Consider the following 27029-nt stretch of genomic DNA (forward strand, 5'->3'; position numbering starts at 1 on the left):
ACATAACGCCTTGCTAGCAAATCGATGAGTATAAAGCCGGAAAATCAAATACCGAGAAAATGGGACGATCACCCCTGTTGCCGCCAGCTATCACGTCCCTGGGATAATGCTCCCGCAGCTAATGGGTCTCACGTGTAGTTGTCATACAAGGCGATCGAGTGAAGCTGGTCTCCATTCTCCACTACGTACGATTTCATTGAGACACAACTACCCCCCTTCCCCGAACAAAGACCATACGTATAGCTGGTGACGTTACTTTTCTACCTTGCGGTCTCTTAGGGTGTCCCCGGCCCAAGAATTCCAGTCAGTCTCGTCTCGAGTTTCATGGTTTGCGTTTTGTAGCCTAATCCCAATGATGAGATATATAAGACTAATCTTACCACAACAAGTCATGAGGCTCAAGGAGTTTTCGGCGTCGCCAGGAGTGCAAATCTATGCGGTAATGAAACGGTTTAGTGAAAATCTCAACCTGTATAGGGTTATATTCTCTATGCCTTTGATTACTGACGGAACCTGCACACACTCTTATATATAGCAGTGACAACTTGTTGAAACAGAGTGATAACCTGTGACTGGGCGGTGATAGAAAATATTCCGATTGGACCCAGTTAAAAATTTCCAAGAGCTTACAGCAACTTAAAAATACCGAAGGGCAGTTTAGTTCGAAGCAGGTATTTTTCCGCCTTAGGCTCCTTGCCCAGCCATGTCTCACCGGGAAGTCCTCTGCTTACCCTACATGATAGAGTACCAAGTAGGTATGCGTATACCTACACTTGGCGTGGAATGTTAGTCATTTTTATCGCGCCCAATGGAGTTTACCACGTCTCCGATGGTCTTGTTGAAGGGATATGTAGAGTAATCAGTGTACGTCAGTTCATCCATAGTAATAACCCACCATCTCATCAGATAAAGCACTTTTCGAGGCAGGTTTTTCGAAGTGAAGTAATTGAGCCCCACTAGATGCATTGGCGTCACGTACGCATAATAATCCAGTCTGGTGGAAGAAACAATGTATTTCTAAGCGTGTCTTCGGTACGTTAGGAACTTTATTCTGGGCGTTCTGACTCTGATCCAAATGTCTAGCCGGCTCATGCATTATGCCGTATCTCCTAGGAACTCTATCTAGAGTTCTAGGAGTACAGTTGCTGTACGACAATTCACAGACACCCTCTGTATTACGGTAACAACAGGACTGCGGTCTTTTGGGGTATTGAGAGGGACCCAGATCTTGAGTTTCCTTGTTATCATCGCTTTTTGAGCAGAGATCAAGGTTTAGGAGAGTGGATTTCTTGCCAAAGCCAAGCCTAGATTCACACTTAAAGACCCTTCCACTAGATAGACGGTACCTGCTAGTATACGTGCGAGCCGAAGTGATTTAATGCTTTAATAGAGCCGAGTTTTCCTGTTGGCCTAGCACCTGAGTCCTGGTGGTTTGATCAGTGGACTGCACGCACACATGCATGTTAATAGTTGATGGTAGCCGTCAGACAGTCAGACAGAGTGGATACATATAGCCTGAGCAGTCAGTACCGGCCGTAACAACTCTTTTTTCGGGAACACTTGTCTCCTAGGGGAGAGCGGGAGGATGCTTGTTTGGGATTTCTCGTTTCAGTGCACTGGCCAAGGGGAAGGTATTCGATCGCCATTTATGGAAAGATCTGCCAAGCGGAATCCTGATTGCTCCGATCTGGTCTGGTCACAACCTTCGGGTTGGTATCGCTGGTTACCAATAGGACCCCAGAGGTCGATATTTGTAGGATCAATCACATCCCACTTCACAAGGACACAGGGGATGAGAGCAGCTCAACCTCAGCCCTACCTCTCTTGCGTGTCTGAAGTGATACCTTTGCCTTGCCTACATGTGGTTCGACCAGTTGGCTAGTGCATATTTACTAAGCTGCATCAGCCTTAGTAATTTAATGAGCTAGGACAATTACAACCGGCCATAAACGGCCTTGTGACACATACTCGTATCTCTGGGAAATGCAGGGAAAGGGAGGAGGCAAAGATACATATAAATTTTGCGGATTGGCAACACTGCCTGGGCGTGTTGTAGGTTTACGGTACTCTACATGTAACTACATGTACGCCATATACATGTCTGTACTCTACGCAGACCATTTATCCCTTGACTTCTGTGAATTAGGCCGTCCTGTGCATATATCAGATTTATCTTAAAGGAGCTGTTTTCCCGAATTGCACTGCTAGTCTGGGGCGTAGCACCCACGTGTAATTAGGATTAAGCTTTTGGCATTTCAAGCTGTGCGGATAAGACAGGAGCTTTATTTTTATTTATTTTTTCCTACAAGGTTGACATGCATCGCGGAGGGATGCGGATTCTGAGTGACTCCCATATCTCCAGAAAAAACACCACCAGTAAAGACTGGATCCGAGGACCTGGAGCAGGCGAGATTATGTAAAGTTTGTGTCACTAAATGATTTTAGTACTGCAAGTACATGTAGTCAAAGTCTAAATAGTATGATATCTCCAACCGAGGGAGAGGTTAGGAAAGCTAGCCTAATATCGCGACCACGGGTACTGCGATCGTAAAAGCACATCTGTAAACATGGATCATTTGACAGCGGTGTTTTTTTCCCGCAACTTCTGATGAGCCCTTTAAGGAGTGACTTTTCGGGATTGAGCCGACTGTACAGCCCTTTAAGATTGGAGCAGGACTGCGACCTGGGCAGGGCAGGAGTACAGTCGCAACTGCAGTAGGAAAAACAAGATTTTTAGAGGATCTCGTACGGGACCGCAAGGGATTCGGTGCATTGAGTTCCGGCATATCGAGTTGCGACTGTAGCAGTAATCGGGTGGGTTTTTCGGTAGTATTTGATAACGGTTAAACGGAAGGTCGATCACACACTGTCTAGAGTTATGGAAGACGTTGCTGATTTGCCTCTCTGAGATGTTATTCTTAACAGGGTCGTCGACGTGTATAGGGCTTAGCTCCCGCTGGTTTAGAGCAGAGCTAGCTATTTCCTAGACTAGTAGAACAATAATTTCGAGCTTCAATTAATATCCAGCAGAGCCTCCGATTGAATCGAGTTAGGGAATTAAGGGCCTAGCTTGGTTTTACGAGCTGCCATAAATACAACCCTGTCTGGGGCTGAACATGCATGCGGTACACTCTACATTCTCTCTGCTCTACATTACCCATTTGACCTGGTCGTGCGGCGTAAACAGATTATCGAACACCTGCCAAGACAATTAAATTTTGCAACAGTCTCAGCTCTATCACGCTTACCAGATCTGAGCAGAGCCAAGGCGGCGGTGCACTTACTCCTCTTCTTCTTACCTTACCCCCACCACATGACAACAATCACAGCCTCTCTCCCGTTTCTTTAAATTAAGAAGAATAGTAATGGTTCTCTCTGTTAAACTTTTACTTTAATTGTAAACGAAAACCAAGTGATCGAGATGTGTATCGATTGCTGTTCCGTTGAAACCAAACCATGTAGGTACATCACTGAGATTCCCCGTCAAATAAGTCCACCTCTAGAGTAAAGGCACAAGTAATATGCTTCGTTGCTAAGGTTGATTATCATCGCCGGCATGCAAGTCAAGTGCTTATTACCAAGCCCTACCCATGTACCCATGCTAGGTTGCGCCGTACAGCTACACACGTATTTATACCAATCGCTCCCGCCGTCATAAACGTAGATCCCTCAAACAGGCCATGAAAATACTTTCATAAATTGTCTACATCCCCCGCCCTTCCCAAAATCTTTTTTCGCTTTCGATTTTCGGCATGCAGCGTGATAAGTATAATCCAGTTATGCAGAACGAGATTGCACACGTCAGCGATAGTGATGCTCACAAAGCAGCCGGAGTTCAGACGGCTTCAGAGTTGGACCCGGAAGGTTTTGGGGGTAAGAATTCGCATGATGAGCTCGTGGGTCCTCGGTAAGAATCTTTCCTCAGTTTACCTATGTAACTTTTCTGGATGATGAGAACTAATAGTCGGGGTTCGAATATAGGAAAGTCAGAACGATAAACAGACCTGCGATCACACCGTTCGTAATTTATGGCTTCATCTTGCTGTCGATATTCTTTGGAAGTTTGGGTTTCTGGATTCAGGGACGGAAGAAGCCAATTTTCTTCTCGCTCAAGGATACAAAATGGATGTTTGCGAACCCAAAAACAAACACCATTTTGTGGACTGCCATTGCGTCGATAATTGCATGGCTCACGGTATGGGTATACGCATGTACCATCAGTTTGATGGCCCGGAAACTCATCATCAAGGGAGCCAAGATCTCCACTATTGAAAGTGAGAATACCCCCTCTGCACTTCGTAATGGTTGGACTGACATGTTGGGATGTAAAAGGTTGGGTGAAGCTATCAAATCAGGGTACAATGTTCGACAAGCGCCGCCCTTGGTTGTCGCTGTATACCGTACTTTCGGCACTGGTGACGGCTGCCCTCACAGTGGGTTTTGCGGGTCTGTTGACCCCGATATCGCTGATCAAGATGAACCCGCTATCTGGGACAGAACTTGATATGACGAAGTCAACCTTTTGGGACTGGGTGAGTCGAGGACCCGTAGTGTATCCGTAATGAGGGTCTTCTCGCTAACAGAAGTTTGATATGTGTGTTTAGTATTTCGATTCTACCAACAGGACTGTTATAGGCTGTACCTGGTGGCCGTATACAAATAATCAGACGGGTGCGAGCTATATGTTCTCGACATGTCCTTATGTGAGTATTGCATGCATATGATGAGTAGGTACTAGTGACTCACTTACTGATTGAACTTAGAGGGACGATACTTCTATGGCTCTTCAAGCCGGGCGTGCAGCTGTGGAGCAGGGCCTTGGCCTAAAATCCATTACAAAGATCGGAGATGTAAATTTCAACGGAACAACGGGTGGAACGCTCCCTGTCGGAAGAAACGGGTTCAGGGCTTTTGATGACATCGATTACTTCCTGGATGAAAAGCCATTCCCACCTACTTACAACTACTCCATGCTACTCCAAGGATCCACTGTGGATGTTACCTGCGAGCAGAACAATACGTCGCCGATATCTCAAGTCATAATAAATACCATACCAACAAAGATTACCTCGGGCCCAGATATCAACCCGGGTAGTATTCGTAATTATACACACACCAGATATGATTTCAACCATACTTATAGTTATGGCAGGTAGGTTTTAGATATCCCTTTTTCTATTTGTACATGGAATCATTCTAACAAGGGGTATAAGGTGTCAATACGACTATAACTTCGAACTCATGGTCCCAGCTGCCGGAAACGTTATGACTATTATGTGTCCCAGTTTATCCGCAAATGGGCCTGGCTACTACATATTTTTTCGCCCCTTTGGGGTCTACGAAACCGATGATTATAAGAAGTTCCAGAATATCACTTGCCGAGTTGAACCCCGCGTTACAATCAATAACGTAACGTACTCTAGTGTCACTAATGACTTCACGTCTCGCATTGTCGAAACATTGGATACACCCAACATGTCGCCTACCGACTCTGAAGCCCTCGATGCCATCTTCCAAGTATTCTGGTACGGCATTTCTATCGGCGGAAACATGATTGCAGACAGCATTCTCTCGCTCCGTCACCAAACGGGTGATGACAAGAGGCAGACTATGGGGGAAAGTCTCGAGAGCCTCATTAAAGGTTTCTACGAGATAGAGATGACTTCTCTGCGGTTGTACTACTCGGCGAGTCATGCACCAGGAGAGAGAAATATCACCGGGGATCTATCGCATTACCGTATGGGCTACAATGGCGCAATCGTAGCACTGTATGCACTCGTGCCCTTGATCTGTGTGGTTATCATGGCTTTCACGTACCTGTGGTACGGGTTGCGTGTGGGCGGCGAGTTATACGAATTCAACCCAACCAGCACTACCAGTCTGCTGGTTGCTAGTAGTCAGGGTGGTCTTGACCTGGGTGGCCGAACGACTCCCCAGGCTGACAAGTATCCGGATGAGGTAAGTGTGCAGAACGTCAAGATCAAGTTTGCAGAGCTGCCGCATGGGGCTCTTGGTTTGACTCTTGACGATAAGTACGCTCCTCCGCCTATGAAATCTCCGTCGCCTGGGGGACCGCGGGCGAGGATACGGGCTATGACAAGTATGGTGTAGTTTTAGTTGTTTGAGTAGAGGTTCTTGGCATACATGCGTTAGCCACATCTATTTTTCTTTTGTTTTCAGTTTTATTAATAATGTATATATTGTATGGTGTAAAGGAGGGAATGGAGTACTTGGCTGATATTATTACATACATTATGAGATTGTTTTCGGAATCAGGCTTTGTGGTTTGTGGTTCTTACCTGCATATATTCAGTCACTTAGAGTCTTAGCTGCTACAGATTCTTAACCTGTCACTCGATTCTGCTTTCCCCTGAGCTTTCATAGCTGAGTGCCCTGACCAGATGCTTCCATACAAAGTAATAAATCTTCGAACCAAGTTATCCAAAACAATTTATACCAGCGATGAAGGTTCAATAATACAGGGAATGGCTTTCCCGGTGCCAATTGAGGACCCGATATGTGTGTGCCGGTGGGGGTGGGTGGAGCAGAGGGACGGTGGATTGAGTAGTGTCTTGATCTCGAGGCATGAGATACTATAGAGGAGATTCTCCCCCAGTACTGCTAAAGGCCTTCTGAAGAAGCGTCTTGCTTTTGCTCCTTCCCCTATTGCGCCCAATGACCGTCTCGGAGGCCTAGATAAGTGGTCTATTGGGCTCTATTTTCTCTCTTTCTCTTTCTATACTCTTCGTTAGAATATATCCTGATTCTCCGTCGGGCCCGTCGATTGACATCTGAATAATTTCTAATTACCCTAGTTACCCAAATTACAAAGTTGATACCCTTTATAAAGACCTCGGTGGAAAAAGGTCTAACAATGAAATAATTCAGCGAAAAAAAAAGACAGATGTGGCATGTAGTGCGCAGGTGATGTGCGTATAGATGGTGCTAACAGAAATCTAAAGTCAGGAGCTCCTGAAGTAAAGGACATTGCCCACCTCAGGCTCGGATGTCTGTATAGCGTACCTAAAACATCAGCCACGTCCGCAACTCTACACCTAAACCACCTAGACTGGAATTGAAATCACTACCGTTCTCCAGGAGTCAACTTTCTTGAGGACATGGAATAAACACTAGGGTATTCCTCCGAATAATAAAGAAGATAATTTACGGGAAGGATAGGGTCGAAATTTCATAATACAGGTCGGAGCCTGAGAACCAGAGGCCACATTTCATTTATACATCATAATCAACATCGTCTCTACAACATTAGACATATCTAAAACCATCCATCAAACAAACTCCTCTTCCCCTTCTTCACCTCTGTAAACAATAATCCCGCCAAGTCGTGGCTCTCAATCTTGATAGAAAACTTCTTGGAGTATGTTCCTGGAAGGTCCTTGTGGGTCCACATATCATGCACCTTGTACTTCTTCTTTGGATCTAATCCCGGGACCTCGCTGAAGTCGAAAGACTTCAACTGTGTGGTGTCGAGAACATTAAGAATGAATACGTGGATGCCACGGACTGAAGGGCCGGCGTAGTATTCTGCTGGCATGGTCTCGTTCCTAGCACCAAGGAGTGAGTATGACAAGAAAAATAAGACGAATGAAATAGAGAGCTTACCACTTCCAGCCGCGGTCTTGACCGTTACCCCATTTGAAGAGCTTCACGGACTCTCCAAATACCGGGTCTTGATTGAACTGAATGAATTCCCAGTTCTTAAGAACTGCAAGATCTATCTCACCAATCAAGTCGAGCTATACCGAACCTTATTAGAATCCAACTAAGTCATAGACATGAGAGATCGCCTTACCGGAGTTCCAATCAACAAGGGGGATTTCATAGCAGCCCATAGCCCGAAATGAGCTCTTGTCTCGGCCTACGTGAAGAAATGTCAGAAATAATGGATGCAAACCAGAGGGGTAAAAATCACCTCAGTTAAGTTTCCGTTTCCAACTTCCAACATATCCATATCATTATGGCCAAAGAAGTTGCCATATTCAAGCTTATAGCTCGTAAAGCTCACAATTGGCATAAGCATATTCCAGTACAGCCCAATATCACTATACACGATTGTCAGTATTTATTCTCCTCAACCCTTTTTGCAAAAGAAGGTCTTACCCAGTCAGTCTCCAGCTCTGGCCAGTTGCATTACCCCATGTCTCAACAAGAGCTTGACCCCAGTCGCAGAGACCGTAGTTGATAACACGGTCTACCTTGGCTAGAGCGTCCCTCATGCGGTAGTAACGCTCGGCGGTGTTGGTAGCGCTCCAATCCCAATCTGCTGGGGCATCTGAGTAGGGTGCTTCCTAAAAGATGTAAGTGCTATGAACATGAATTCCGGTATAAGTATCAATTACCCAATAGTAAGTATCGGTCCAGTTATCGGGAACATAGCAATTGTCGTATTTCAAATCTATAATAGGATTTATTCGGTTAGACCCTTCATGAGACTATCAAGGCTTTTGTAGTGGAACTTACAGTCAATGCCCCAGTCAGAGAATGTTGCTGCATCGATCTCCTCATGATAAAGAGAACCCGGATATCCGGCGCAGGTCTTCTCTCCAGCATCCGAGTAGATACCTATCTTCAACCCTATCTCGTGGACCTTGGCTGCAGTGCCATTGATGCCATCTGGAAACTTCTTGTAGTCAGGAACAATCCTGCCGGTGGAGTTATCTCTCCAGAGATCTAGATCGGCCCAACAGTCTGTAGATAGCAGGGTCAGAGAGCTGTCTCGTAGTCAAGAAAAATGGATGGTATCATACCATCAATGTTGACATACTCGTAGCCCGCATCTTTGAGCCCTAGCCTGACGATCTCCTCTGCCGCAGTGAGGAAGACCTCTTCAGAGATATCGCACTTGAAGGCGTTCCACGAGTTGAAGCCCATGGCAGGTAGTCTTCCAGTCTTTCCATCTTTTGTTACGAGTGCCTGGGCGACCCCAATGGCAAGTGCTGAAGTTGATAGTACTCTCAAGATTCCCATTTTTGCAACTACTACGACGGTGCTAGGTAGGTGGGTACAGAATCTCTTTGGACGCAGGAAATACAGCTGATTTTATACTGTGAATCCTGCTTCCAAGAATTCCATAGCCATTTATCTTTCCTGCCGGAATTGCGGGATCTTTTGGTCTGTTTTCCCCTCGTAAAGTGCTTCCTCTAGCTGCAAAGTATGTAGCTCGGACAAAAGGCAGTTAGTTCAAACCATGTAGCTAACTTATTAGGCCCAAGAGATATAAACAACGTAATATATTGTCCTGCGCGCATATCGTAGCTGGCACTCGTGCCTAAAGCTGACGTTGAACCGGGGATTTTTCTAAGAACAATCGATGTTCTCTCAGCAGGGGCGTGCGGAGATTTTGGATTTGTTGTCGTGTATACGTACCGATTTGGATACGTCTCCACTAGGGTATATAAGAGCCTGAACTCTGGATTTATCAGTTAGCTGGATTATGGATTTACATCTGTGAATTGCCCCAAGCTTTAGCGCGTTAACTACGTGCCACAGAGAGGGGACGAGATTACCTGAGGTATTGAACCTGGTAAGTGCAGACATAATATCTTTTCCAATCCCATTGTGGACTATCAAACACTGTTTTTCGTATGGAGTCGCACGATTGTTGAGTGAATGAAGTCAATGATCGGCTGTTTTAGCGCGTAGCTAGCTGGAATATCCCGCATATCCGTACCAAGCATCTTATAGCTAGTAAGTAAAACACCTAGGTACATGTATTTAGCATCAATATCGATGCAAATGAAGCTATGGTATGTTCACATTGATGCCCATAGTTGTCTAAGTCGAATGTGAATTCAACTGATCAATTGAACTGAATTAAAGCTCAGAGTGAAGTCTCCTACTGCTCAATCGAATGCCTATCAGAAATACACGTCGACGTCCCTAATCTCATATTCTCCAGTTTATTCTAATCGTTCCCCTATTTCTCGATAGCATGCATGAGATTTGAAGGTTAATATTTCCCCACTTGGTCTTGCGCGCTTGCGCCTAAAGTCAGGCCCCACTCCCCACCCTGGCCCTCAGGGGTACATAAAATACCTTATCCATAGTCAAATTGAATCTCCCCATCTGTGGGTACTTTATACCCATGCCCCACACAGAATATCGACATACCGTTCCATCTGGCCTCGCTTGCTAGAATGGGATAATTCCATGATAAGAGTGTCTATTGGTTAAAGCCGCACTGTAGCTGTGCCGCGAGCTTCTAGATGCAATATATATGTATATATTGCTTTTCGGGAAGGGTTTTCTCTGCAATTTGTCCGTTGTTGATACCCTGGTAACAGTGCTCGAGGTTCTGACCTCTTAAATAGATAAATATACGCAAGACGCCGGGCCATAGATCACCGTTGGTGTCTTTCTCCACAGTATTAGGCTTTTTGCCCTTTACCGTCTCGAGAATGGATTTGTGCCCTATGTTCGTTGTGATGTTCACGACTTCGTGGAGTTTCCTGGTGGTCCAACACTGATACCGAGTCATTCACTAACTCCATCGATCAGAAAACCTTATTTAATGCCACGTGCACCACTACCATAAGGCGTAAACCGACCTTAAATAGATGATGGAAACACCGTAGATATATGTAAGCCTCAAAGCATACTAGGTGAAACGAAAGCAACCATCATCGTGCATTGGAAAATCTCCGGTCCAGGTGAATTCGGTCCGGCTCTCCGGACTATATATAAGCAGGTAGTGCATCTCGAAACGGGCCGAGTGAGTGACTATGCGCCAAGCTAAGCTTCAGCCAGATATATATTGGGGGACCCGAGTGTAGTTGCGCGTTGATGTCTGTACAACGGATTGACACATGGACGGCGAGAATTTTCCTGGTTGAACACCCGAGACTACATGTAGCCACCTTTTATTAGTATTTACTTGTGTACAAACACGATCTAGATCTATATCTAAATCGATCTACAGCTCACTGATATATCGCACCCCCAAAAAGAAACCTCAATTATATAACCACGTCGTTGGCCCACTCCACCTGATAATCCAAAGCCAGCGTATATATATAATTTACGTAGCAAATACTTTGTCCTGCTACATGCTAGCGCTTGTTCCCAGAGTCCAATTACAGCCAAATAACCACGATATCCGGTCTAGCCCCTTTCTTGACCTTGATCAGAAGGGTATAAGCTATAAGACTGAGGACATGATCCAAATATATAAACTCGGTGAGCGTAAACTGCTTCTTTTTATTACCTTTTGAACATCTCCCTCTGTAATTATAAGGGTGCTACCCGCCTCAGGTCTCCCGCTCTCACAATATTACTCATATCAATTCATTGCCCTGAAAGAAGTGAATGCCCTGAACGAAGTGAACGTCCTGAACGAAGTGAACGCCCTGAATAAAGTGAAGGGTATTGGAGGTAGCTTATATCGCTCTCTGATTGGCTACTCCATGTGGACCAACAACCCTAACCCAAAATAACATATCAATATTCCAAATATTATAATCAGATCAGTAATATGAGGTTGCGTAGCTACGTAGCTGCCCCTCCTTACGAGCGAGGAGACACCTACTAGAAACCAATTCGAAACCTTCGTTCAAGGCATACGACTGCCACCAGGCCCCATAAGATAGGGTCAGAATCTGGGGGGCTTCGTGCCGAGTAATATAATGTTATAAGGGGAGTCACTTTAAACTACATGTATGCTACTCTATTGTCTAGATAATGGCAAATATTCTACGGACAGCGCGATCTAGGATGATGCATACAATTAATGAGTTAATCAAAAGATCTAAGATTATAGATTATCACTCGTTATTCTCTAGTATGAGTTCGATTCGACCTCTTGATCTTCTATGTAGACTGTGCAGTCATAAATCCAAAGTTAAAACAAACCACTAGAGAAAATTTGCAACAGTTATCAGCATTTATCCCTCTCGCCTCTCATGAATCCCTCTCGCCTCTCATGACAAATTTTAACAAAGACAAAACTCAATATCTTCCTGCCTAGTAACCAAGAATAAACTAGCTACTCTGACTCGTAGGAGCATTTCATTATCCAGCTGCTGGTACTTCATAAAGACTCAGAAACCACGAGTGACCTTAGGCGTATTTATTTGATGGTAGTGCAGATCTTAGGTACATGATGGTACATGATTGTATGTATAGTTGATACGGAGCATAATTTAAGGCACGCCGGCGAACACACCTCTATAGTAGATCACGACGACTAGCCCATTCGGAAATTCTACTAAAGATAGCCAGAGGCAAATAAGCGCCTTCTAAAACCATATTTCCCCAAATCCCACCACGAAAACACATGCCACGCTCAAACTCCCCAAATTTGCTCTGGTCTAATTTAAATCGATACAAATCACCCCATCAATATTATCCAACGCAACCCAATGACCAGCGGGAACGTCAGCAAGAAGCGGGCTTCAAAAACACATTCAACTGCTCCACCCCGATAGAGTAGACAGCTCATTGGTTGGATGATTGCTGTTATTGGCCATGCATGATTCACCCAAGACTAGAAAGAAATACGGATATGGGCTCCTTAAATCACGCCTCGCCAATAATATAGCTAGAAACTAAACAATCGAGTAGCCAATCTCACCCATACTGGGCCGTAATACCTACACATATAGCCGGACCAGTAGAGTGGTGTTATCAAGTTAGGGTTAGGGCACCAGCACCTGCATGAAGCTGGGTATTGCACTTTTGCGGGTGCCTTGCGCCCCCATGATTAAAAAGCTTTGCCACTTCAGGTCTGTTCCTCTTGCTTGAGGCAAATGGTCTGTATATACGATCTTACCGGCGATGACAAGAAGAGAGCCAAACCACCCAGAGACTCGCCACCGCAAAGATTTCGGGTGCCAGCCTTCTAGTAACTCACCGGGTCCCGAAACTTCACCAGCCCGCAACGCTTCAGAGAACACCAGATAATCTGGGCTGTGGATGTTTGATCTCATCCTATACTAAGCAGAAGCAGCCCGCTGTCCCACGAAGACGAACGGTCTACCGGGGGCCCCGACAGCTATCTGGGGGATATCAGGCATGTTTTCAGATCGGCGCGAGGGAGCTCAACCCACGGCCCGCTTATATTCATATCTCAATTTTGACTGGTCGGGCCTATAGGTGAGTGATATCCTGTGAAGAACATATACGTGTAAGGTTCGTCCGGGGGGATCAACCCCACGCTTTAATTTTCCCTCTCTCCAGTGTAATTGCCGTACCTACATGTACATGTGCTTCGTAAGTACGCGCACAACGAAAGTCTTAGTATGCCAGTTCGATATCACGTAAAATGACAGAGGCTACCTTCATCGTCTATTCGGAAAACAAAAAAGGAAGCTCAGTTCCGTGAGGGGGCAAATGAAGAGAAAAGGGAGCTTCTAAAACCTAAATCGCCCACAAAGTACGGAAGAAGGAAATTAAAGGGCTAGTAACCAATTGCCAACATCACACAATACAATTCGGGGCTTGGTTTAAGATGGAAGGGTGGTGTTGAGGTGATGATCCAAGGAGAGAGTTCTAGATTTTAAGAATGTTATAGCTGATTAGAGTTTGAGATATGAACTAAAGAGATAGAGTAGGATACCCTCCCGAATTCTGGGAGAGTAGACCCGAGGTGGGGAAGGCAAGACCTAGCTAGCTAGCCTCAATCTTGAGGTTCATGATTAGTCCTGCTTCAACTTCGAAAGTACTTTACTACTCACTTAAGGCTAAGAGATCTAGAGTAGAGGGGAAAGTTTTTCAGAGCCCAGAGCTGGTGGGGTGTGCGCAGGATAGTTGTTGGATAGCCTCTCATTCGTGGTGGATCTTCGCCGCAACTAACAGCCAGCAAAGCGCTGATAAATGTCTAAGACATATTAATTTCTTTTCCTTGTACAAAAGTCCTTGGCTACGTAGAATAATGTTAGAGATCGTGCTAGAAGCCGCAACAGATCTGTAGCGGGACCGAATAGGTACCCGCATCTTTCTCCAAATACCCACTCACTGGATACTTCACCAAAACTTCAACCCGCAGATGGGACGGAGAAAAACAATTCAAGATGATGTCCGATGCCCCAATTGCATTCCAACAGGGACGGACAGGTCGGCGGGAAGTCTGCTCTTCCACGCGGCTCTCTTCATCGATTCATCGATTCAAGTACACCTCAACCCCCCGTTCTTACTCGCCCGCTTCCTCGTCTCCAGACCAGCTCATACTGTGCACTTTCTTCCCGCAACCACTCCGGAGTGCCCCTCGACCCGGCACAGCGCCTTCCCCGCCCGGGGAAAGTGCAAGAAGGGGTACTCTACATAGTCGATGGGCTGCATCTCCCTTGTCTTGCGGGGCAAGGAGGACGTGTGGACTTCTCATACACCAACGTGAAATGTTGTTCCCGCAGAAGATAGATGTGTCTGTAGAGTACCTACATAGAACATTATTCTTCGGCTATCTGTTGGCCACGACGGGGGAGCGGTGTCTTGTTTTTGACGGCTAGATGTGCAATAACTATTTTTTGATGTGATATGATGTGATGTTTTCTCTTGTTACTCACTGGTTGGGAGGATTGTGCACCCTTTCTTGGTGGTTATTATTATAACGCAGTGCATGGGTCGCGTGCTCAGTTGGAACATTCTGCTGCAGGCGGAGAGAAACTCTGGTAACGAGAGAGTATGTGGAGCCATTTGTAGCCAAGAGAGAGAGGGCCCGACTGATGATGACATTGTGTAGATACATACGTGTACTTATCCAGCCAAGAAGTGTGTGTGAGGGCTGTCTGTACTCTTTGGGGGCATTCCGGCGTTAAAGAACTTGGGTTTTTCTATTATTTGTTTATCAATTTATTAGTTTCTAAGTCAAAAGAGTATCTCCGGCCTCGTTATAATCTAAAATTGATAATTGAGGACACTAACATTGCCCAACGCCAAGAGGCACCCCACCCTTAACCCTCTACAAGTGCCGCGGGTTTCATAAATATTAATTCCGATACCCCGCCAGTAGCATCACTTCTAGAAAGAAGCTGGGGCTGAGGGGTTATGGGGAGATTTACCAACTTCTCAATTTAGTGCTCAGTTGCATGCTGGTGTGCAGTGTTATTATGCTTAATTAAATCACCCCCTTCGTGATGTGTTCATCAATCCAAATCCAAATTAATGGGTTCTTCCCGTCCGAGGCCCCAGATGCATGCAGGGACACCCATCAATTGCATGGCAAGAACAAGTGTAGAGTAGGCAGGAACAAATGTAGGTATACCCAGGAAACGCAGGTCTTCGATAAATCACAATCGGCGTTATCTATATATCTCTACACCCCTTTCACGTGGGGGAATCGACGGGGTGGTAGAGTTCAAATGACCGGGATCGATGCAGCGTATCATCATCGCTCACTGGGCGACCCTAGAAACAACCTAATAATTGCCTCCCAAAGCGGCAAGAAACGTTAAATCTGCAACATTACGCTCGTGCTAGCGGGCCAATCGCAACAACGACAGCCGTTGGATGTGGACAGACTAGGAAAGAAAATAATACGTGGCTGGACCAGATCAAGATCTTTACTTCTTCCAATCTCGTCCCCCATCCTGGGGGAACAAAGCACCACGTCACACAGAGGTTGGAAATCGCACTTCCTGCACTTTAAGCCTCTCCTCAAGCACTCACAGAGCGGACTACACAGCCAGTCCACTCAATGTCACCAAGTTATGTTTCAGCGGTAATCGATATTCATCACCACCGCGGAAACTTGAATCATAATATATCCCGGATTCCTCCACTGGTAGCGAAAATGAACCGTGGAAATAAGGTCCTTAGCGGCAAATCTCTTCCCCACTGCGCACTGAGTTCCAATCCTCCTAACCAATCAACCAAGCAGTTAAAAATAATCTAATTTACACTATCTTGTGCGCGCGTATACGTAGTTAAACAGAGATCGAGTGACGCTCTGTGATTCACTGGCTGGAGGAAAGCATTGCCGAGTTGATAGGCCCATTGCCGTAAGCCGAAACTACCGAAAGTCAACCCCGATCACTAAGAACTCAGTACCAACGTCTCCAAACTTAAGTCTATTCTGACTACGTGTGGTGCCAGGAACTTCCTACTACTCTACTGTGTTGATTAGTGGACATCGCCTGCCAGGCCTGGCAGTTTCCACCCCATTGCACACCATGGGGGTATTATGCAGTCAGTGATCATGGCACGGCAGAAACTCCAGAGAGTAAGTGCTTATTTCATGTGGCACAATGGTTTTTGCCCATTTCTTCACAAAACAGGAAAAATGCATGTTTTACTCATCGAAAAAATTAGAGCGAGATCTTTTTTTTATCCATCGTTGCGCCGCGCAGAAGCCTAAAAACCCAGCATTACTGTGCAGCAACTCTTCGCGGGTATCAACTTTAGATCTGGAGTACGCTGCTTATCATATCGTCACAATAGGTTCTTACCTGCAGCAAATAGCGGAACTGCCTTCCCTCTTCAAGGTCGGATACAGCCGAGGCGAGTAGATAGGGCTGGATTGGAACGTGGCGCTCGTATCGAGTGACCAGGACATGGGAGGGGTTTTTGAAACACCTGGATTAAAGGCCTTTGGTTTCGGTAGCTCGGAGTCAAAAGGATTTAGAGTAGGTAGGTGCCAGTGTGACGGGTCGGGAAGAAAGATACGTACCGAATCATGGAACGGTACCTGAATTCTCTATGGATTACGAGATGTATGCACTCTCTTCATGCAAGGCATGAGAAGTTTACTTTTTCCTTCCTGTGATCCTCTTTTGGTAAGAGGATTCACAGAAAAGGCCAAGAGCGCAATCCGTTTCAAGAAGCGAGAACCTCCTTTGAGTGCATATGTCAAGAGGTTCTGTTCCTGCATCATCATTGGCCCGCTAGCAAATAACAGTCACTGATTTGCCAGGATGAAGGCAGCCGTCCAAGTGCAGAATAGTTCAGGTACCGTTCTCATCACATATCCAGGATACATCCCGTCCCGTATGCAGATGATATCCTATCATTTAAGCTTGAATTTCACTCGGAATACTTTCTAATCAACCATAAGGAAGTCAGCTTTCCTTGGATACGCACCCACCAAACGCCGAAGACTACCAATACCAGTAATCCCATCCCCCCAGGAATCATTTCCAGATTCGTACCTTAACTCTGAGTAAAATCTCAACTCCCGGAGATCATTCTTGGACTCGAAGAATGCAAATCCAAGAAGAAAAAAGCCAAGGTTTGAAGTCGCACCATTGACTGCGTCGGCAGGGGATGTCCGGCTTCGGGGGGATTTTTTTTTTTCACTTGTGGCACTGCACTCAGCTGCTAGGAAGCTGACAGCTTCCGGGTTTGGCTGGTTAGTTGGTTTGTCATAACATCCGAGCATCGTCCATGCCGGTAATGACCCCTACAATTGGGGCGCTGGGGATCAGATGTTCGACGTAACCTACCCAATGTCGAGTAACCGCTGAAATATGCAGGGGGCAAAGCTTTGTGTTTCTTAACATCTAGGTTTCGGGGGCGCTAGCTGCACGCACAGTTCTAAGTCAAAATCTTGGCCTATCAGCGTGTGAACCTCGTTCTACTGCTAATTCTTTTTTTTACTATGATATAAGAGGCCTCTTTCTTCTATTCCTCCGACTCAACCACCACCAGCAACATCAACATCGAACTGCAAGTCAGTCATTCCTTCTTTGATTTATTCATTCTTTCCAAACAAAAAAGCCTCGCCGGACGTTTTTTCATTCCAATCTTTAAGCAACTTTTTGAGACCACCATACTACAATAAACATACAAAATGTTCAGCAAAGCACTTATTCTTGCCTTGATCCCGACTGCGTTCGGTCATATGGGACTTTTCCACCCTTCTGCCTACGATTTTGATGGTGATGGTTACAGTCTCGTTACACCCTTGAGCGGTCAATCGTTCAATGACTGGTGGTTCCATGGTACGCATACCCTGCATCATTAATATAAGATTACAGAAACCTAACTCACCATATTCAGGTAACCTTGGAAAGGCCGGTAGTGGAGCGCCCATGGAACTCCCAGCTGGTGGCTCGGTTTCACTAGAACTCTCCTGCAACAAACAGTTCACTTCCTACGGAAACGCTGGTGACGGCGTCACTGCCTGCCCCGACGATATCCCTTCTTACCATGCCGGCACCCCTATCAAAAACTCAGAGATCCTTGGGTGTGGTCTTGCAATCGCATATAAGGACTCTGCTGCGTCTGTCATTCCATCGGACTTTACGGTCTTCTCAGTCAACACTGATTGCGTTGACAACCTTCACACTTCTTTCGATGTGCCGGCAGATATGCCGGAATGCCCGAACGGAAAGTGTGTCTGTGCATGGTTCTGGCAGGGACAAGCCAGTGCCGACGAGATGTACATGACCGGTTTTGACTGCACTATCACTGGGTCAACCTCCACCAAGTCGGTAGGTGCAGGTCAGGCGCCAAAATATTGCCCCAATGGTGGGTGTGTCTCGGGTCCCAAGCAGCCTATGTACTGGGCCAACGCCGACCCAAATGTCGATTTTGATGGTGTCTACACACACAAGCCCTCATACAACTCAGCATGGGGTTTCTCCAACGGCGCCCAGAACGACATCTTCGTTGGTAATTCACCGTACCCTACTAGCGTAGCATCTTCTCCTACTTCTCGTGCTGGATCCCCGGCTCCCACAACTCTTGTCACATCCACCAGGAAATCTCAACCAACAGGAGGTGCCACTTGCTCATGGCCCGGCCATTGTGCAGGCGCTAGCTGCTCGACCGAGAACGATTGCTCGGACGACTTGACCTGCCAGAGCGGGAAATGCGCTTAATTTCCTTTGTTTTGCTATAATTTTGTATATACTTTGCTGCGCAAAGCTAGATTAGGTGTTTTTTTCTAGGGGGGAGGTAGCAGCGGTGTAGTCTTTTGTCGGAGTAATCAGCGGTTTTTTTTAAGCCTGTAACTTACACGGTCCTTAAACCCTTTTTTTATATGTAGCCCTAGATACAAAATATATCTACTTCATCATAATACCTACTGCTGAGCCCCGGGGAGATGGGGAGTGTCGAGTGCTTGTTACCACGTACGTACCTTTAGAAGAGCTAGTAGTCTACTGACTGAGCAACCGGCCAGACCAGGCCTCAAAAACAGCCAAGATGCCAAACCCGCCGATCCAACAGCGCCGGAAATTGACGCCGCCTCACAGTGCACACAGAAGCCGGACCGGTCCCCGACGAGAGACTACGGCCAAGCCAGACCTTGGCCAAGCAGACCAGACCGTGCCACCATCACTGACCCTTCGGGGAGGCATAGAACACTGTTTTTCCGAGCGTAAAACAGGCCCGGTCCTATCATGAGACAGGCCCGGTCGCCCGAGATCTCAGATATCAGTGCAGGTGGGATCCCGAACCCGCAATCTTGGCGATGGTGGGGCGGTGGTGGGGCACGGAGGAGGAGGAGGGGGTGGGGAGACTTGGCGCACGGGTTGTCACTCGCGGTGTCTTGGAGTGGGTGCGGGTCTGAGCGCTGGTCGCTATATTGAATGTCGATCGCTATATAATAGCTCTGGGCTGTGGTTTGTAGATTAGTATTTTATGGGTTAGGTTTTCGCTGTGGTGGGGATGGTGTATGTTGTTGGCAGGGAGTGAGGGGTGGGGTGGTTGATGAGGATGGGTGGACGTTGTGGTTGCTGTGTCGGTTGTTGGGTGTGGGTGGTAGAGAGGTGGGGTGGTGGGTGGTGGGTGGTGGGTGGTGGGTGGCGGATCATGGGGTATCACTCGACGAAATATGGGGTAGGGAGGGGTCGCATTGATTGATTGACAGAAAGGAGTCGGAGGTCGCGAGACGGTGGGTGCGTATTAGAATAAGCGAGGCTCACCTAGCAGACGTGTGTCTGGCATAGAGGCGTAGAGACGTAGAATGCAGAAGCCGACCGGACTGGGAAAGAGTATGGTAACTCAGCGACTAGTACCGATGATGGGAGGTTAGCAGTTCGATTCCCGACTCCCTCAACCTTGGATTGGGACCCTTGGATGAGAAGAAAGCAGCCTGGCGAGCGTAAGTCTTTTGTCGTGGCGGGTTATGATCTTTTTTAAAATATAATACATGTAATAAATAATTCGCAATAAATACTCCGTTAAGACATACACCATAAGGCAAAATCCATCACCGCTATGGGCTTTTAACACGGATCCACCCCACATTTTCCTTACAACCGGCGGTCAATCTATACAACCCGCCCTCTACCATCTCCCATCTTCTGTTTTCGGCTTCCCTCTCACCCAAAGTTAAACACCACATCACTTATCTAGAACAATCTCCACCACCTTCCTTTTGAACAACTTTACTTCCCTCCACCAGGCCTCAGACGTAAGTACACACAAATAATCTAGGACGAACTTCTCTACAACTTCTACGGTCTATATAGCCATGTATCGTCGTTTATCATGTTAGGTGTTTAATTTTATATTGCATCTGAGGGTTCAACTGGGTCCAGTGTTATCACGCTTGTCATGGGAGTGAGGTCTATTTCACTGAGCCCTACGGTTGCGAAGAAGCTACATTACTGGTTCTACTACGTGCAGAATGCAGTCTTTTCAGGCAGGATATCCCAGGAACTAGCACGGCCTCATCCTCCAGCCAACCCCAACTAACTGACTAGGCGGACTCATTTATTCAGCACTTTACTAGTCAAGTATTTGTGACTATAAATTAACCCAAGAATACATCAGGAGGTTTTATCTTTTTCACAACGCTTGCATAAAGAAGAAAAAAAGATTAATCATTCTCCTGACACCCACCACTACCCTTCCTCCCCCGATCCCAACCACACTACTCGCAAGAGGACAAAAGAAACAAAAAGAGAGAGAGAGCGTGCCGCCACCCTAGGTATTCAAAAAAAACGTTCTCCCCAACCCCCAGCCCCTAGCGTAATAAAATTACATCCACATTTCACCACCACTACTGGTCCTTCTTCTCCAGCGCACCCCTAATAATCTCCTTACCCGCATCCACACACTTCTTCGGCCCCTGCTGCCTATCCCAGAACATCTCCTCCTCGGTTGATGTTCCCTCAGCTCTCTTCCCGAATGCAACCTTCTCGTTGACCTCGGACTCTTCGTCGACGCCCAAGCTCTCCTGTAGGAACCTGCGCCTGACCAGGAATCGTTCGCGGCGCTCCTGCTGGAGGCCGGGAGACTCGAGCTTGCTCATTGCTAATCTAACGGCATAGGCGGTGGCGAAGTATATATGCTCACTAAAGATGATGGACGCGAGGACACCATACAGGGTGAGTGAGTGTGGGGTTCCGTCGGTGGAGTCAGAGAAGAGGTAGATAAGGGCAGCAGAGGAGATGGAGCCCATCCACGCCAAAAACCCGAGGTTGTTGAGCCATGGCCCGATGGTGTCCGCGCGGTGAGGAACAGGGCGCTTCATCTCGACACAGATCTTGGCGGCGTCGGAACGGAGTTCGATCCAGTTGTTGATGAGGAAAGAGACGCTTGCAAGTGGCCAGACAGGGGAGAAGAGGGTAAGGTAACCGAATTGCATGACCATCTCGCGGAGATCGGTGTGTACGTCGTAATGCTCGAGCTCGGACTCGCGGCGGATGCGCTTGAGAAATGCGGCCTCGGCGGGAGTGTCATGGCTTACTTTTTTGGCAACACCGTTGCGGGCGTTCTGGTACTTCTTGACCTTGCGGAAGATCTTGCGTTTGGCAAAGGGGACAATAGTCTCGAGTGCAAGGTTGACAATCTGCGCTGTTACTGTGAAGTAAATGACTTGTTTCTTGAGACGATCTGGGTTGATTTGGAAGGCATTGATGGGCTTGTCGTCCAGGAAACCTTCGGTGGTGATTTCGGGGGTTGTGAGGTTGAACACATCGAGATGAGGTACAATAAGATTCCCGAATGGTACATAAACGAACGCGGTCAGAAACAGTGGAACATACGAGCAGATGAAGTTAAATACGAAGGTCTTCTGCGTCATAGCTGCTTCGTATCCGCTCTGGTTCTCGTAGTTCTCAAATTCGGTGAGCTTTGTTGCAATGCCAGTGAGGACCGACGTAAGAACCGGTACAAAAACAGAGAGAAGGACCGTGGGTAGAAAAACGAGAACGGTTTTGAAAGGACCGTTATACACCTCTGTGAGGAAGATTTCAATCGCGAAGACACACGCATAAAGCGCAGATAGCAGACAGCTTGCTCCAAGAGCGAATGGGATCTGGAGGGCCTGACGGGCGAGTCTATGCCAGGCGGGGAAGAACTTCACAACTTCCCCGGTGATAGGATCCTCGATTTCCTTGTGGTGCTTGAACTGGGCACGGCGGTTCTGGAGAGAGGAGACATTACGGACGCCCCAGCGGACCGCGAGATCTACTTCTTGGCGTTTCCAGTACTCAACAAAGATCACACTCCAGAGGCAGTTTGTGATTGCAAATATGAGAGAGTATGCAGGCAAGAGGAAAAATGCACCTGCGCCAATAGCCGCAGCGATAATAAGAAATGAAAGGTAGGATTGAAGAAAGGCAAAGTAGAATGCCACCTTCTCACCAAACCGATCACGAAGCTTTCCCAGCTCCTCCGGGCCGATGGTCCAAGTTGTCGACCAACGTTTCATCCATGCCTACCATCGAACATCAGCTTCAAAATCGCCGCAAAGGTAACAGCTGTGGCATCTCACCTTGTTGAATTCATGGTCATGAAGCGGGAACACGCTCTCCACCAAATCCCACTGACCCTGCTTCGGAGTGATCCCTGCACCTCCCTCGCTCTCTGGCAGGGTGATAAGTTGCCAGACAATCCTCAACCTCTCCGCCTCCGTCAACGGCTCCTTATCCAAAGATCTCTGGGTCTCCTTGTCCGGCGCGGCCGATCTAACACCGTGAAGCCAATCCTTCACCCTACACCACACGTCGTTAGCACTCGTCCAACTACAACTGGACTCCCACCACACATACCTAGATCGGTAGACCTCGCCAACAAGCTTCTGCTCCGACCGGACCCTCACGAATACCAAAACATTACCATTAGCACCGTCCCGAACTTCGGTACGAAGTCCTACGCCGTCAAGAGCTGCAATGAGCTTCTCGAACTGGGCCTCGACTTTCTGCTTCTCTGCTTCAACTATTAGCATTACTCGCCCATGAAGCTGAAGAGCGAGCTATCGAGTACCTGCCCCGTCGAAACGGAAAGAGATGACGTATTCCACGCCCAAATTGTCAGAAACGTTAGCGATTGCATCAGAGACCTGCACGTCCGAGTCCGAGCCCGAGTCCGACATGATCAATTAATTGTTGTCTCTATCTTTTTTTTGAATTTCGGTGTATAGTAATTTTTTCCTGCTTGCGACTGAATGATGAAGATAAAGAAAGGAAGGGAAAGGAAAAAAAAAAAACGGGGAAGAAAAGGCAATCTGGCCGTCTCCTAGAAGAAAGCTGAGAGTTTCCCGGATTTTCCCTGTATGGCGGGATTGGTGAAACAGCATGTGCTTGGTGGTGATACGACGACGACCACAGCACACACGCTATGATGTAACCAAGACAGGCCCGTGCATGAAATTACCCGGACTACCAGGGGTGGCGGAGAGGGAGCGGAGACATGAGTGGTCACTCGGGGATAACGTGGTGGAGGCCGTTAGGCCGTGAAACCCTCGATTTAGAAGGCTCCTGGGCAGATCTGGAGACGTTACGTTGCTTTTGATGTGTGATGTGTAGAGCGGTTTCTGCTACGGATTGTGGTCGACGCCAGATAGATCATTGACTCTTTGCCAAGGCTGCTAGCGCGGCCTGAACCCGCATTCCTAAGACAGCGGTGGTAATGAAAGGATTGGGTCAAGAGAAAGGGACCATGGTTGAGGAAACTCCTCGAGTTATCACTTGATATGATGCATGTTCTACCCAGGACTGACTGTTCGCCTGGCCTGAGGATATTGGCCTTAGTAATCCATCGCAGTCCTAGCTGGGCCTTAGTATATAACTCCTACTAGGATATATACTGTGCAACATTATGTGGTGCAGAAGTCGTGTGATTACTTAACTGCGATACAGAGTGCTGGGTGATCCACATAATGCTGCTAGTATTACTCCCCAGGGTTTACTAAACCTGTTATCAACGGCAATACCATCCATCCCTAACCCTAGAATCGAGTCGGATTCCGTGAGTAGTCCCTACATACAGTTAGACCTATGAGGCAGCCTGGTTTGGCAGTTATGTACTCCATATTGTAGAGGAAGCGCCTATCACCGTGAAGATCGGGCCGCTCTACCCATTTCGAGCGGTACTGAGCTCGCACACCCCTTAGAAAGCGCACATTTACTCGTATTTAATTGAGTTATAGTTTAGTGTACAGCGGGCAAAGGAGGCAGAAAATAGGAATAATATCAGGCTTAAGTATAGGAAATACCGAATAAAACGACAACACACACACCCCGCGCGCTCACCACGAAAAAAAAAGCCAAAGCCCGGAAAAAAACAAAAACGCAAAGCAAGAAAGAAGGGGGGGTAAAAAACATTTTATTTTTCCATAGTCATTATTTTCCTCCAGTTTTCCATTTGTAAAAAAATTCCTGGCAGGGCAGTCTCTCACAAATTGGCCCCCCTTCTAGCGTCTCCTTCCGCCTCCACCCCTAACCCTAGGGCTCCGGCTCCGGCTGCGTCGTCTTCTCGGGCTTCTGCTGCGGGAGTCACTTCTGGTGCTGTACGAGCTGTAGCTTGGACTTCTTCTCCTTCTTGCTGCCCCTCCTCCGCCGCCGCCGCCACCAGTATATCTCCCACCCGACCTAGGTGGTGGACTATAATCCCTACCACCACCACCACCACCACCACCACCTCTTCCGCGACTCCTTGCTCTCCCGCTGTCGCCGCCGCGTCTCCTATAGGGGCTTCTAGAGCGGCTTCTCGAGGGGCTCCGGCTCCTGCTCCTGCTGGAGTACGTTGGCGATCTAGATCTAGATCGAGGTCGGTAGGAGTCTCCAGCTGCGGCGCCCCGGTAGGAGTCACCACCGCGCGGGAATGCGCGAGGAGGAGCGGAAGCGATGGGGGCACCCCCGCTGCGGCGTGGGGGAGGAGGAGAACGGAAGCGATTGCTACCGGCACCGCGACGGGGCGGCGGGCCAGTAGGCGGAGAGATTGCGGCGCGGCGCGGAAGTACTATGGAGACGTTGATGGTGGCTCCGTCGAGTTGCCCTTCGTGCATGTGTGCTATTGCGGCCTGGGCGGAGGAGGGAGAGTTATAGACGAGGTAGCAGAGACCACGGTTTGTGAAGACTAGCAAGAAGTTGAGATTAGTATTAGGGCTTTTAGAGGTGGGAGGTAGAATAGAAGAACTTACATTGACGGTTGACAGGCATGTCTACTGTTTTGATGTCCCCGTATGCCGAAAAGATCTCTGAGATGTGGGCTTCGGTAACATTCTTTGTCAATTTCTCGATGACAATCTGCGTAATCCATCAATTTAGCAAACCCTCTCACCATCCGTCAAAGCCGACCAAGGCCTTCCTCCATCGATCAAACACAAACTCACCTTAGAGCTCTGGAATCCCGGACTGGGGCTCTTTGTGTAGCTCCTTCTGCTGCCGACACTCCTGCTCCTACTCCTAGTCGGAGACCGAGACCTCAGACTGGGCGAGTGGGTCCTACTGCGGGATCGGGAAATTGAGCGTGTGCGAGATCGGGGAGAGAAGGAGCGGCCGCCGCGTGGTGGTGAAACCGAACGTGTGCGAGAGCGGCCACGGGAGGGGGAGCGCGAGCGGGAGCGGTCCATTGTAGGGAGAGTGTGAGGCTGTCAGGACCTGGCCGATGGATGGATGGATGGCGAGATGGATGGTGAGCAGTGGTGGTTACTGGATAATAAGGGACGAGTGTGTACCTTGAGAAGAAGGCTGGGGCTCTTGATGGTGTTGTGGGATGGGAACGCGAGGCGCGAAAAAGCCACAGGTATGATATGCATGCTTAGTCAACTATTCTAGCTAGGGGGATATTCCGTCACGGTGTAACATTTATTTGGGGGTTGAAGTATTTACTTAGATATATGTATTTACATGTAGCTACTCTCTCTTTTGTAGATACTTGCCTAATTGAAACTTATTTAATGACGAAAACAATAGCCAGGCACGATCAACTGCAAGAGCAGGTAAGGTGCGACTCACATTTTGTCACTCGGGCTTGGCACGTCGCCGCTTACATATGCCAGTAACGTATGGTAACGAGCCGCGGCCAATCCGAGCTTCAAAACAACAGCAGTAGATCTTCATTTATATCAATCGAACCTATGGCTATTGTTCCTCGCTTCTAGATATTCTCAAATGGCCGCATACCAGATACATACATACACCAAAGGGAACGTTACTACAGACAAGTCCTAGATCTATGACGTGACCTACCGTTGATTCTCGAGAAATCCACTATATCCGCTTCGTTAAATCTTAATTCCGGGTGAGAAAAGTGTGGATCTGCACGAATCCGTGAAGTTTGATACGCCAATTCGCCTTAGTTCGGACTTACCACATACTTATACATACAAACACGGGGATAGTGGATTATTCGAGAGTTGACGGTATATATCTATAGATCATGTAAATATGTACATGTATAAAGGTACTCAAAAGCCCTAGTAGTACGATTCTATCTATTGATCAACGAAATTTAGCTTGAGTATTGTCTTTTGTGCTGTTACGCTGGCTGAAGGGAAAGGGAGACTCAAAGGAAGTAATTAATCAACTCTACACTCTATTTATCCAACATATTAGACAAACTCACAATTCTACACGTATGAGGTGCTCTAGAGCTCTTTAGATATTTAGGCATAGTCTCAGAGATAATCTAGAGTTCTGTAGCTCATTGGATTCTAGAATTCCCACATATTTTGGACATCTATAAGAGAGACTTACTGCCTTAATTACTACTTATATATACCGCAGTAATTCGTCTCAATGGGCGCTTACATTGACGTTGAAATTCCTTGATCTGGTCATTTGTCTTGAAAACGCCCCCCTAATCTTCCCTCATACGCGCAACCTCGACGTCTGTGTAACCATCCGCTGAGACGAATTACTGCAGTAGTAGAGGAAAATTAGGCTTGAGCCTAAAGT

At 47.3% G+C, this 27029-nt stretch overlaps 6 protein-coding genes across 6 annotated transcripts; 2 read left to right on the top strand and 4 right to left on the bottom strand.

The window, feature by feature from the left end:
• Positions 1-3752: 3752 nt before the first annotated feature.
• Positions 3753-6111, top strand: H6S33_000711 (uncharacterized protein; the record flags this gene model as incomplete). The annotated part of the gene is made up of 6 exons (XM_044832119.1): positions 3753-3907; positions 3982-4274; positions 4333-4532; positions 4605-4703; positions 4764-5152; positions 5214-6111. 6 exons carry the CDS (start codon positions 3753-3755, stop codon positions 6109-6111), a joined length of 2034 nt encoding a protein of 677 aa, XP_044700270.1.
• Positions 6112-7276: 1165 nt separating this feature from the next.
• H6S33_000712 (uncharacterized protein) lies at positions 7277-8988 on the bottom strand (the record flags this gene model as incomplete). The annotated part of the gene is made up of 8 exons (XM_044832120.1): positions 7277-7565; positions 7624-7757; positions 7814-7879; positions 7934-8063; positions 8122-8309; positions 8361-8416; positions 8482-8709; positions 8769-8988. 8 exons carry the CDS (start codon positions 8986-8988, stop codon positions 7277-7279), a joined length of 1311 nt encoding a protein of 436 aa, XP_044700271.1.
• A 234-nt stretch (positions 8989-9222) lies between these two features.
• On the bottom strand, positions 9223-9789 carry H6S33_000713 (uncharacterized protein; the record flags this gene model as incomplete). Its single annotated transcript, XM_044832121.1, has 5 exons — positions 9223-9318; positions 9388-9466; positions 9528-9541; positions 9692-9721; positions 9778-9789. 5 exons carry the CDS (start codon positions 9787-9789, stop codon positions 9223-9225), a joined length of 231 nt encoding a protein of 76 aa, XP_044700272.1.
• A 7951-nt stretch (positions 9790-17740) lies between these two features.
• On the top strand, positions 17741-18773 carry H6S33_000714 (uncharacterized protein; the record flags this gene model as incomplete). The annotated part of the gene is made up of 2 exons (XM_044832122.1): positions 17741-17891; positions 17950-18773. 2 exons carry the CDS (start codon positions 17741-17743, stop codon positions 18771-18773), a joined length of 975 nt encoding a protein of 324 aa, XP_044700273.1.
• A 2129-nt stretch (positions 18774-20902) lies between these two features.
• On the bottom strand, positions 20903-23221 carry H6S33_000715 (uncharacterized protein; the record flags this gene model as incomplete). The annotated part of the gene is made up of 4 exons (XM_044832123.1): positions 20903-22564; positions 22622-22841; positions 22899-23055; positions 23113-23221. 4 exons carry the CDS (start codon positions 23219-23221, stop codon positions 20903-20905), a joined length of 2148 nt encoding a protein of 715 aa, XP_044700274.1.
• Positions 23222-24522: 1301 nt separating this feature from the next.
• On the bottom strand, positions 24523-25702 carry H6S33_000716 (uncharacterized protein; the record flags this gene model as incomplete). The annotated part of the gene is made up of 4 exons (XM_044832124.1): positions 24523-25089; positions 25148-25206; positions 25271-25376; positions 25463-25702. 4 exons carry the CDS (start codon positions 25700-25702, stop codon positions 24523-24525), a joined length of 972 nt encoding a protein of 323 aa, XP_044700275.1.
• Positions 25703-27029: the final 1327 nt, after the last annotated feature.

Source organism: Morchella sextelata, assembly GCF_020137385.1.
Source record: "Morchella sextelata strain SCLS chromosome Unknown scls_1, whole genome shotgun sequence".
NCBI lineage: Eukaryota > Fungi > Ascomycota > Pezizomycetes > Pezizales > Morchellaceae > Morchella > Morchella sextelata.